The sequence below is a fragment of the Sander vitreus genome, chromosome 15 (assembly GCF_031162955.1).
Source record: "Sander vitreus isolate 19-12246 chromosome 15, sanVit1, whole genome shotgun sequence".
Classification (NCBI taxonomy): Eukaryota; Metazoa; Chordata; class Actinopteri; order Perciformes; family Percidae; genus Sander; species Sander vitreus.
The window spans coordinates 424,172-436,735 of record NC_135869.1 but is presented as its reverse complement, the minus strand read 5'-3'; the positions used below and the strand labels follow the sequence as shown (position 1 = coordinate 436,735).

Below are 12,564 nucleotides of genomic sequence, written 5' to 3'. Positions count from 1 at the left end.
AGCAAGAAGTAAACAACCAGGTAGTGAATTTGCAAAATAGCATCCGCTTACGATCAGACATAATCTTTGTCAAAAACAAACTAGTTACAAACTATCATAACAATCAATAATAATAATAATAATAATAATAATAAAAATTAAAATTGAACCCCCTCTCCAGGTATTGGCTACCTCAGAGTACAACCACTTTTATTTTTATGCGTTGGTAACTTTCAAACTATTCATGCCATTAGCAACTCATCAGCTAATGCCTTGTTTAAACAGCGACAGTGCTTGTATAAACATACCTGAGGTGAAGGAATGACAAACTTTGCAGGTGACCTAAAAACAAAGGGATACAGTTTAAAAAATAACAAAAGACCATGAATGTCACCGTCTAAAATACAACATCCTAAAACTGAAAACCAAATGTCTTCTTATTTTATAAACAGTCCTACAACACTTTACACATGTAATTGGTGGGATTTTCCTCTGTGAAGTGCTAATATACCAAAAAAGGTATCAATTCCTTATAAGCACTAAAATGTAAATGTACTTGACTTCATGTTATTTCATCTGTTACTGTTTTTTACTTCTGTTACACGGGTAGAGAACTAATACAATATTAGTTAACCTAGGATGTTTACACATAACTATCTACCATATTGGTTTATAAGGCTAGAATAAAAAAGAAAATATAATTAATTTCTCTCCATATACCCAAATCAGTCAACATGTCAACATGGAGAATCACATCAAAACATGCTCCATTACTGAGAATACAGCTGTTAGAAGGTAATATAGGAAGTCAACACTGTAACAATGGCAGCTAACAAAAAACTATCCCCCATATTGGTTTATAAGGTTAGCAGAAAAGAAAGTAATCATATGCTATCATAAAATACTGAAGAATGTGCCCTGGAAAAGGGTTACTGCGCTGAGTTTAAACATAAGGGAAGAACTGGTCTATACCAGACTTAGATTACGTCACACAAGATTGAATGCTACTTTACTGTTCACGCACCCGTTGAGCTAAAACCAATAATCTTATACAGTCGCTCTGCAATACACACTATACATACATGAAGGTTTTAATGTTCAGGTCTTGTTCAAACCCCTATAAAGATGTGTTTATTTAAACTTTATTTAACTTTAAGTTGGATTAATGTTGATACCAGAAACAGTAAGTATTATTAATGTGTACTAGAAGAAGAAAAAATAGAACATCACAAAACATGATTTGTAAAATGTAGAACACAGGATAAATAGCGCAAATCAAACGTTTGTGAGATTACGGTGCTCTGTGAGAAACATCTAGATAAAGAGCAAGGGGAAAGAAAAGCATTGATTTACCTCCACATGATGTTAAACATCCACTGCTTTCCCACTTAAATAATCTGCAGGCCGGGGGGGTCAATTAAATGTCAACTTTTCTCCTCTTGTAAGTTGATCACCTGGTTCAGGGGTGGCGAGTTGTAAGCCGTCTGATAGCCTTGGGACTTAGCATTTTCTGTTTTTAAGAAGAGAATCTGTTCAAGAGGTTTAAACAGTATAAACAGCAGTATGGTACAATTGCAGGTTTGTTTTTCGCTTCTTTTTTTCGATTGCTTAAGTACTATTTTAAAAACAAGGACCAGTTTTTTCAAAATGCTACATATCATTAGCACAACCACACACCCAATTATCAGAAAACATATGTCTTAATTCTGTTTGAACCAGTTATCTACTGCTGTTGCTATCTAAAACACTTTTAGCAATTCTACTTCTCGTGATTATAGTACTGTAAATGAAGTACACAGAGAAAGTGCAAATATACAATAAGTTCCCTACACTATACAAGCACAATGCTGCAGACTGAGGAAAATATAATTAGTTTCTCTCCATATAGCCAAATCAGTCAACATGGAGAATCACAACAAACATGTCCCAGTTTTCATACAGCGACTACAGTAGTGTGCATAACCCTAACAAACATAAAATACTGTATCCAGTACAGGTTACAATTACATGTACTTGACATCATGTTACTTCATCTGTTACTGTTTTTGGCATATGTTACAAGTAGGGCTGAACGATTAATTGCATTTGCAATAATATCGCGATATGTTAAGACGCGATTTCCTAATCGCAAAGGCTGCGATTTGGTCACGTGACTCGCAAGAGCAAATCAGTCTGCACCCGCAGAGAAAGCATCAACTTAGCACACTAACGCTACGCTGTACCTTGCGCAGATTTCTGTCATTCAAACAACTCTGAGTTGTAGTTTAAAACTTTTACAGCCATTTTAATAAAATGAAGGGTTTTATTCGGGCTCGAGTCCATACATGCAGTTAATGGATACAGGCACGCAGAACTGAAGGCTCGGTTAGCAACGATTAGCTCTGATTAGCGGTTAGCTCCAGTTAGCTAGCTCCGTTATAAAGATATGGAGTGGAGGAGACTGCCACGGGGAGGGGTAACAACCAGACTCTGATAAATGACGCTCAGGGAGCTATCACAGCAGCGTGGCTGCGTTGTTTCAACGGTTTTATTAGTACAGTTAATCCCACGGCAAGACCAGCAGCAGCATGCTACTGCTAACGTAACGATAGCCTCTCTGTCTCTGAGTGTGAGTGCAATGTTGACGCTGTCATGCACGCGGCACGCCACTTCATGAGGGGAGGGAGGGGGCTGGAGGCAGCTCCTCTGTGTGCGCTGTAAAAAAAATACACCATTGTATATACTGTATATACTATATTTTTTACTTATTTAACTGTCTAGTAAAGTTCAAAGACAGTGTTTAAAAAGTGCAATCCACATGTTTACATATGTTTATTACAGTAAATGATAATTAAATGTGAGGTAAAGTGTGGTAAAGCCACATATTTGTTTTTATATTTCTGCAATCTGCCCTTTAGTGTGTGTGATTAGTTTCTGACTTTCATATGAATGTTTACCAGGCGTGGTCAGTGCTCAGTATACTACTGGGACTGAAGTAGTTAAATAAAAGATGTCATTCATATAAATTCATGCATCACCTAATTTCATCATCACATACAGGCCTCCAGAAGAAGAATCTTTTATTGTTCATACTATACAATGATTTATTGCTTGTCTTTGTTGAAAAATACAGAAGACAAAGAGCTTAAAAAAAATAATCGCATATTGAATCGCAATATTTTTGAAAAAAAATCGCAATTAGATTATTTTCAAAAATCGTTCAGCCCCTAGTTACAAGGGAGAAACCAAAAAACAACATTAGCTAACCTAAGATGTTTACAGTTAACAGCAATGATGCTAACGGAATTGAGAAGTAGGCCAAACGGGGCTGTCACAACTAATTTAGTGATTTAAAAGCACCCTGTTTCTAGCATATTGGCCCGTTACTGTGAATACATCTGTTAGATGGTAATATAGACTGACACTATAAAAAGGACCACCTTATGGGCACTAACATTAACTTTAGGTGGGTGAAGCTCCCAGCTAAGCTGCTATAACTTGCGACGCAGTTAGGAAACCAGAACAAGCCAACTACTGATAACATAAGCACTCTAGTTCAGTGGATGTTAATCTTATTGTTTTAGTAAAGTAAATTGGACAATGGACGGCTAACAAGCTAGTTAGTTAGCGATCTAACATGCTAGTTAGAAATGACTGACAGAGAACGTGAGGTGACAGGTCAGTCAGAACGCACTTGTCATAAAGTAAAACATTAGTGTTAGCCCCCAATGCTAAAAGCATTGAGAAGCACACCAAACGGGGTTGTCACAAGTATTTTGGTGATTTAAAAGCACCCCGTTTCTAGTAGATTGCCCCATTACTGAGAATACATCTGTTAGAAGGTAATATAGGAAGTCGACGCTATAACAAGGATAGACTATGTCAGCTAACAGTACAACTATCTCCCATATTAGTTTATAAGGTTAGCACTAAAGAAAAGTGAAAACTTTACATTAGGCTACATTAAGATTTTGTTAAACCTGATCATGATGGAAATGGATCATAAGGCGAGAGCTTATGTGTTAAAGCAGCTTGTGATAAAGGTTTAGTCACAAACCAACCATTTAGATAATGTTATAGCTGTAGCTTCGTCTTAAATCTACTGTACATTACCTATTGAAACCAATAAATGTCCCTACAACATGGTCTTTTAGTATCAAAACTGATATAAATTAGTTAAAACAGCCACAATGCCTTGCATCTCTCACTCCCGTAACTTATTGACACACACACACAAACACACACATCAGAATATATATTAAGTTAGCTAAAAACACATGGATAAGGACCTAATGATGCAGACTAGCTAGATAAACATATATGCCACAAAAACGTTTTAATTCATGAATGAATGAATGATCTTAGAATAGGCTTAAACATAACATTTTTGCTTTTTAATTTACTTACCCTGTGTAGACATGTCTGAAAGACGTTTCCTCTTGCTTTCCCCAAAAGAATTAAAGAAAAAGCACCGTTGATTGTTGAGAAGAGGAATGTTGTGGAGGAAAAATAGTGAAAAAACGAGTTAACAAGATAGCTAGCAATGCTAGCTAAAAACGGCAGGGAAAAGCAGACAGGCTGAGACACTGCTTTTTTAAAACACTACAAATCAAAACCTGTATGACAGTTGGACGCCATTTCCCTACCCCCTTAACTTTTTAACCGTTAACCATTGGTATAAACATACGTTTTAACTACAAAAATCTAAATAAGACCACTCAGAAGCTAACGAACTAACAAGCTAACCCACGCCAGACTCCCTTTTAGGAATACATGATTTTAAAACTTCAGCAGACTGTGACAGGCCACTCCGGGCAGTCATGGTTCTGGTTCTCACGGACTTCCCTTCCCCTCAGAGGGCACAACAATCTGGGGACTATTGATTCATTTTATTTCTGCGTTTTTTTAATTTTGTTTTTATTTATTTATTTATTTTTTACCGCTCGACCAATCAGAAAGCTAGAAAGCAATGCGCGTGCACCCCTACCCCCCTGTCCCCCTGTCCCCCAAATGCTGCATGTATATTATTACTAGCACTCATTGTCTGTCCAAAGTTGATTGTCAACATTGTCGATTCTGCAGCATGTGCCAGACATACAGAGCAATTGAAAATATGTCTCTCTCTGACCCACGGTGCAATAAGGACACATAACAAGTATAAAACATAAGAAATGTATTCAAATGAAGATGAAAAAGATTATATTATATTTTGCTGGGGGAGAATAACTGATGAATACTCTATTACAGTCATATTTACAGTGTGCATTGAGTTTCATATAATTGTCTTCATAGTCTCTAGATTTTAGAGTCCAATTTCTTCAGCGTCTTTATTTTCTATGTCCATATATATGAGGAAGCAAAGCATATATGTGAAGAAGCAGACTCGGCCTCTATAATAAAACAGTGAGCAATTGTGTAGCAGACAATAGCGAACGGACTAAATGATAGCCTAAAAATATACATTTACGAACCACTTCTCTTAACTGAAACCATTCTGCCCACTTTTAATGCAAAATATGCAACTGTTAATGTGTGCAAATGATTAGTAGCCCAACTCCTTGAATGTGAAAAATATGACGGTTTCAGTTCAGAGTCGTGGTCACATAATATCTATTTTTAGGCTACTTACACATTCAGTCGGTCCACGATTGTTTACAACGCTTTCTTTCGCCGTTTTATTCCAGCGGCCGTGTTTCTTATAAATAACGTGTTTCACTTAAAACTCAAAATCCACAAGAAGCTGCTGCTCACTCTGTGTAAAGTAAATGCACAACGCGTATTCTCCATTTTAGCATCAGTAAATCTGTGATCGACCTCGCAGTCCATTAAGGAAAGCCGTGAACGCGCATCTATCAGAATTACTTCAGCCTGGCTCGACCTAGTCGCTCCTCCTCATCCTGACTCGACCTAGTCGCTCCTCCTCATCCTGACTCGACCTAGTCGCTCCTCCTCATCCTGACTCGACCTAGTCGCTCCTCCTCATCCTGACTCGACCTAGTCGCTCCTCCTCATCCTGACTCGACCTAGTCGCTCCTCCTCATCCTGACTCGACCTAGTCGCTCCTCCTCAGACTGGCTCCACCTAGAATAAAGTCACAATATTTCAGGAACGAATCTGCCTTCCCTATTGTCTGCTGTGCATACGTTTGTTGCTCTGCTGATATGGTAGTAGCCCATCTCATTCAGAACTTCTGACAGACACAGGACCTGTTTGGGTCTCTGAAAAAGACAAAGTTTGAACCTAAACCATAGACCGTAAACATCACGGGAACTTCGAACAAAATGTAGCAATATTATTGTGCACCTAAACTTTGTGTTGCCTACATTTAAAATTTGTGGCTACAGCCAAAACATTCGTGGCTGATGCCCGTGAGAAATGACCTGGTGACGCAGATGAGCGACATTAGACTAAGTTAGTTATGTTAATTTAATAGCAGAGCTTCCCACTGCTGCGGGCTGGGGAGAAAGAGACCCGCTGGCAGCCTTTTCTGCTCCAGCTGCAGGATCAGTATTAGCACCTTTGACAGAGCTAAGCGACAGTTTTGCTATCAATGTGTTGCTTACGTGTTTAAAATTGTTGACTTATGGGATGATTTGGGTGCAGTAGGTAACATTTGTTGAACAACATTTGCGTTGGGCGGAGCAGCTTGGCTCTTTTCGGCCAGGTGACTTCGGGCTTAAAAAAAAACAAAAAAAACAATAGACTTTGCGTATCACTACAGAATAGGCTGGGCTAATGTGTAAAATATACTCAGGCTCGCAATGCCTTGTTTTGCACAGAAAATTATAACTTTGACATGTACCCGGTTTCTTTCAATCAAGTCAGCAAACTGCCCGTGTGTCTTTTGTTACCTGATACTATTCTGTAACGTTACTTCGCCGCAGGAGGCTGTGCCGGAGGAGTCGGACCTGTTGATGCCATGCTCTAGGTGGGAGAATCAGGTGTAGACCTCGTGTCCGGCTGGCCATTAAGCAGAGTTTTTATAATAAAGAAATTAAGCAGTGAGCGCTGTAGAAAAAAAATTGTTTAGATCGCTATGAAATGTTTACTTTTATGTATGAAATGTTTAGTTTAAGTAAAGTATGTTGTGTGGACATTGGACTGGAAGCTTTGGATGAAATGTCTTTTGTGTTGGTGTCTTGTAACTGTGAGCGATGGGCCACTTAGTGGCATGACACAAACATATCATTCATACAAGTAAGTCTACGTATTGTGTAAAAGAAACAACAGGTCATGTTTTGTTACTTTCTGTGTGAAGAGTCTGATGCTGATGGATGGAGGAGCAGGAATGAGAGCCTGACCTGTTGGCTCCTCCTCCTTCCCTGGAGGAGCTGACGGTCCGGTCCTGTCAGTCCACACGGAGCCCCGAGGAACGGACATCCAGTCGGACCACAAACGCCTCACAGCTCACAGCTCTGCCCTCAGGTGAGACGATTGAGAAACAGCTCATGACAGGAGGGGTATGTTGAGATGTTATCACAGCTGAGGGGCTGAGAGATTATCTTCATTGTCGATTAATCTGTGGATTATTTGCTGGATGAATGGATTAGTTGTTTGTTCTCTAAAATGTCAGAAAATGGTGAAAAATGTGAATGAGTGTTTCCCAAAGCCCAAGATAAATGGCTTGTTTTGTCCACAACTCAAAGATATTCAGATTACTGTCAGAGGAGAGAAGAAACTAGAACATATTCATATTTAACAAGCTGACAGAAGTTTACTTGTTTTCTCATAAAAAATGACTCAAACTGATTAATCAATTATCAAAATAGTTGGAGATTAATTTATTGGTTGACAACTAATCCATTAATCTTCGCAGCTCTGGTTTTTAATCCTCTAGAATCAAAGTAAGTACTGACCCTTCCTTTTTCATTGTCGAAGATAATTAAGTCTTTTCTTTGTTTAATTAAAGAACATTTTTTGCATCCGTTACCTTTTTGCAGGTCAAGAGAGACATGAGAGAAAAAGTCAGAATGTAAGTGAAGCGCCCAGAGCTTCCCTTCAGCTGCAGACCGCCCCGACCTGCTGGACCTCGCCTGTTCAGCTCTGACCGGTTTGCTCTCCGGGCCCCGGGGCTTCATGTGACCCACCTGGCGTGTCTGGCATCCCTCCCCAACCCACGACCCAGCCTCATTTTGGAGGCATAAAAGGAGCCTTGGTCCCAGCAGCTCTTCACTCTCCGCTCAGAGCCGACCACCAGCCGACCCTCAGCCATGACCTCCTTCTCCAGCCGCAGCAGCCTCATGTCCTCCTCCTCCTCCCCCCGCCGTGTTGGCAGCATGGGGGCCGGCAGCATGTACGGAGGAGCCGGAGGGACGGGAATCTGTGTCTCCCAGGCCTCCTTCTGCTCTTCCTCTGCCGCCGGTGCTGGCGGCGCCTTCAACATGTCCGACGCCGTCGACATCTCCGACAACAAGAAAGTGGCCATGCAGAACCTCAACGACCGCCTGGCCACCTACCTGGACAAGGTGCGCAGCCTGGAGAGGGCCAACGCCGACCTGGAGCTGAAGATCAGACAGTTCCTGGAGAACAAGACCAAACCTGCATCCCACGACTGGACCGCGTACTACGTCCGCATCAACGACCTGCAGGACCAGGTGAGCACAGAGACTCTAAGAGCATTTTCTCAATTTCTACATATCTTCTTAGATTCACCTTTTAAAAAGGTATTTGTATATAGCTGATCCCCATGTGTTTGATATTGAAATGTTCAGAACAAACTCAGCCTTCACATGTGTCCTAGAGCGTTGTGTAAAAAGATAATTTGGCCAATAATGCTGAGAAGTTGATGTTCACTTATTTGGAATTCTTCAATTATATACAGAGAGGCAAATGACAAGTGTCCCAAGCTCTCTTCCTTGTCTTTCTTGCGTCAGAGTAGTTTTTTTTAATAGTAAGGCCCAAATTTGTTCTAGAGCAATGTGTAAAGAGACAATTTCGCCCTAAAGCTGACAAGATTTGATTTCCTCAAATCTCGTGTGAAAAAATGTACACCTTCACTCAGGTGAACGAATTGTTTTGGTGCTCAAAATGAGTTTACCAAAGTCTTAGCTTCACAAAAGTAGTGTAACATATGAATCAAATGAATAAATGTCTAATACATGTCTAGAATAAAAATGTTATATCGCTTTTTGAGTTCTTTTAACATTTTAGTTTGACATTCATAACTTTTCAGATCAACTCTGCTGCTCGTGGAAACACCAGTATTGTCCTCGCCATCGACAACGCCCGGCTGGCCAGCGACGACTTCAGAGTCAAGTGAGTGTGAGACTTTGTTTCCTTTAACGTCCAGACACCGTCAGTCATTAACACAACCATTTCAACACTCGTGTTTTTTCAGGTTTGAGAACGAGCTGGCTATGCGTCAGTCGGTGGAGGCCGACATCGCCGGGCTGAAGAGACTCCTGCAGGAAGTGACTATGGGAAGATCCGACCTGGAGATGCAGATCGAGGGTCTAAAGGACGAACTGATCTTCCTCAAGAAGAACCACGAGGAGGTGAGAGCGCTGAAACCAGACGGAAAGATAAATTAAAGCTGCAAGCAGCGATGAACAGCCACCGTGTCACGCGCAAGCACAAATGAACAATCTGAAAAGTAATTACTACTTTGAAAGTGGCTCCAAAGTTTTAAGAGTTTTGCGTAAATCCAAGACGGCCGACATCCCTTCAGGCGAAAAAATTCATAAAAATTGTATATGTTCCCGAAGATAAGTAACCTGTTCCCACCAAATTTCGTGAACATCAAAGAAACTTTCCAAACCATGCCGTGCGTTATGGGGCGCTGGCCACGCCCCTGAGCCCAATCACTGCACAACTTTGCAATTTTCGCCACTTTTGCGAGCATCCCAAGCCCCTCAAAATTGTGACTGAGCGGCAGAAAAATAATATATTATCCTTTTAAAAACAAGAGGTCCCTGGCACTTTGGTGCTCGGGCGCTAATAAAAAGATTAAAAGACAGAAGTTTAACCGGCATCTTCCTGCAGGACCTGCTGGCCCTGCGAGCCCAGGTGGGAGGCCAGGTCAACGTGGAGATGAACGCCGCTCCGCAGCACGACCTGTCCGCCGTCATGGCCGGAATCAGAGAACACTACGAGACCATCGCCAAAAAGAACCGCGCAGAGCTGGAGGTCTGGTTCCAGACCAAGGTGAGACAACAAAGTCCTGTTTCCTGTCCTGAATGGGCTCACTGCTGCCCCGTGCTGTCCAAAACCTGCTGCAGCTCAACTTACACCACAAACATCTTTTTTATTGTTCTTAAGTTTTAAAACTTTGTAGTTTTTAAGTTTTAGTTTTTAACTTTTGGGGAATGCCATTTTAAATTATTTTTGTTTCCTAGCTGTTCCGGTGACGTTTCCCAGATAACTCTACATCCCGCTGGGCTCTGATACCCTGATATTTGATCAATAACATCATTGATTGTTCTTCACAGTCAGCCGAGCTCAACAAAGAGGTGGCCGTGAGCACCGAGACTCTGCAGACGTCCAAGACTGAGATCTCAGAGGTCAGACGAACTCTTCAGTCTTTGGAGATCAAACTGCAGTCTGAGATCAGCAAGGTAAGAAACCACTAAATCTCTCAACTTCATCAAGTCATCAAATGTAGCATTGGTTCTGCATTTTGGGATCAAGTCTAACAAAACAACAACCCAACAACCCAAAAATGATCTGAAAAGGTTTCCCTTCAGTCTTTTATTAACGACTGAATTCTGATATTTTAACCCTTAAAGTTAATCGTTTCCGTGCTAATCAATGACAGCCATTTCTGCCAGGAAAATAGAGATAAGTGAAGAAAAGTTGATTGCATAATTTTGACGATGACTTTCATTTGAGCTTTTCATCAATTTGGTTCTTTTCTGGCAGAGTTGGCCTTCTGTATTGGTTTGAATGTAAAAGGTTTGAGGTGTTGTGTAAGGTACTAAAGGGCTGTCTTACTGTAAATCAAAGTGATGGTAATCATTGAACACAGCTGACCTGACTGTCCTCCCTCTTCCTCAACAGAAAGGAGCTGTGGAGGCGACTCTGGCTGAGACCAAGAGCCGCTACGCCAACATGCTGACAGGTTACCAGAGGCAGGTGGAGGGTCTGGAGGCACAGCTGTCCCACCTCAGGGCCGACCTGGGTAACCAGAGGGCCATGTACGCCGAGCTGCTGGACATCAAGACCAGACTGGAGATGGAGATCGCCGAGTACAGGAGGCTGCTGGACGGAGAGAGGTGAGCTGAGTCTACAGTCATCCATCACCAAACCCACCAGACTCCATTTAAATAAACAGTAATTTTATCATCGTAAAACACACTTCATTCAAAGTGGACAGAAACAAAATAAAACTACCAAAAGCCTTCTTGGTTCATCTTTCCACACAACAATCACCACTCTGGTTTGGTTGAAATAAACTCTTAATTCACCCATTTACATGTGGAAATATGCTGGCTCTATACACGCTAAAAGTAATGATTATTTACATGGAGTCTGGTGGGTTTGGTGATGGTGATTTTGGGGCTGTTTCATGTTAAAGTAAAAGGATCTTACTCTTTAATTAAAAGGTCTCTCTGTAGGGATCCTTTCCATAATGTTGTCACACTTAGAATAATAATCTGAGTCTGTCAGCGGCAAAAACAGAACTTTTAGTGGACACTGACTGGTGCTGAACATTTATCTTTACAATTATAAAACCCATTTGTTTAAGTATCATCAGTCAAATTTAAAATGAGTTATTTCCTGTTCTGCAGCACTACCAAGACCGCCACCACCACCCAGACAACGAAGGTGATAACCATCGAGGAGGAAGTGGACAAGTCTGGAAATGTGAGCAGCCGCAAATAGATGCGAATTAAACCAGAATCAGACGCTGTAACGTGTAAACTGAGTCTGTCTCAGCTTCTTTAATAAAGACGAAGTCTGACATTGTTTTCTGTGGTTCACGTTTTTATTTCACACTGACGGATCAGCTGCTGCTTTGACTTTATAAAAATCTCTCATGTAAAACTTATGAGGGAACTTTTTAACCCTTGTGTTGTCTTCCTGTCAACCATGCAACTTTTGGTTTTTGTGGGTCAAAATCTCTTTAACGTTTTGGTGTTCTTTAACACCAGAGGCCTGTACTATGAATGCTGATCAACATGTCCTGGATTTCTTTCAGTTATCCGTTTTTTTAGCCTATTATTTCAGTTGCAACCCTGGCAGTGGTAAGCGATCGTGAGAGCAAATAAAATTAGATAGATAGATAGAAAAACTCAAACCGATGTGCACATTGGCAACACACGGCTCAAGAAGCTGACAAAGATACGCACTTCCCTCCGCTGAAAATCTATATCTTTCATAAAAATACCCATCAGGGAATGTTAACGGGGTAGTCAGTCTCTAAATGTTTTAACCTCTCTCTCCGTGTACCGAGCTCCACCGGATTTTCTAAGAAAAAACACCCAAATTCAATTAAAGTAGTGAACTGATCATTTACTTTACTTGGGAATAGCGTCATATGGAACCATCCACCTTATTTTTGTTTTTTGACAATTTAGTTGAAAGAAACCAAAATTTCTGATATTAAAACTTTATGAAATTGGGTCAAATTTGACAACAGGAGGGTTAAAGGGATATTTCACTGCTGGA

The 12,564-nt window shown here is 40.8% G+C and overlaps 1 protein-coding gene across 1 annotated transcript in view; it reads left to right on the top strand.

The window, feature by feature from the left end:
- Positions 1-11,816, top strand: part of LOC144530308 (keratin, type I cytoskeletal 13-like) — a 32,262-nt gene extending 20,446 nt beyond the window's left edge. Inside the window, exons 4-11 of the mRNA XM_078269818.1 lie at positions 7,217-7,383; positions 7,899-8,552; positions 9,131-9,213; positions 9,296-9,452; positions 9,940-10,101; positions 10,386-10,511; positions 10,954-11,168; positions 11,685-11,816. Of these exons, the coding sequence (XP_078125944.1) occupies positions 8,169-8,552; positions 9,131-9,213; positions 9,296-9,452; positions 9,940-10,101; positions 10,386-10,511; positions 10,954-11,168; positions 11,685-11,778 (1,221 nt within the window). The 5' untranslated portion in view covers positions 7,217-7,383; positions 7,899-8,168 and the 3' untranslated portion in view covers positions 11,779-11,816. The remainder of the gene's footprint in view (positions 1-7,216; positions 7,384-7,898; positions 8,553-9,130; positions 9,214-9,295; positions 9,453-9,939; positions 10,102-10,385; positions 10,512-10,953; positions 11,169-11,684) is intronic.
- The last annotated feature ends 748 nt before the right edge of the window (positions 11,817-12,564 follow it).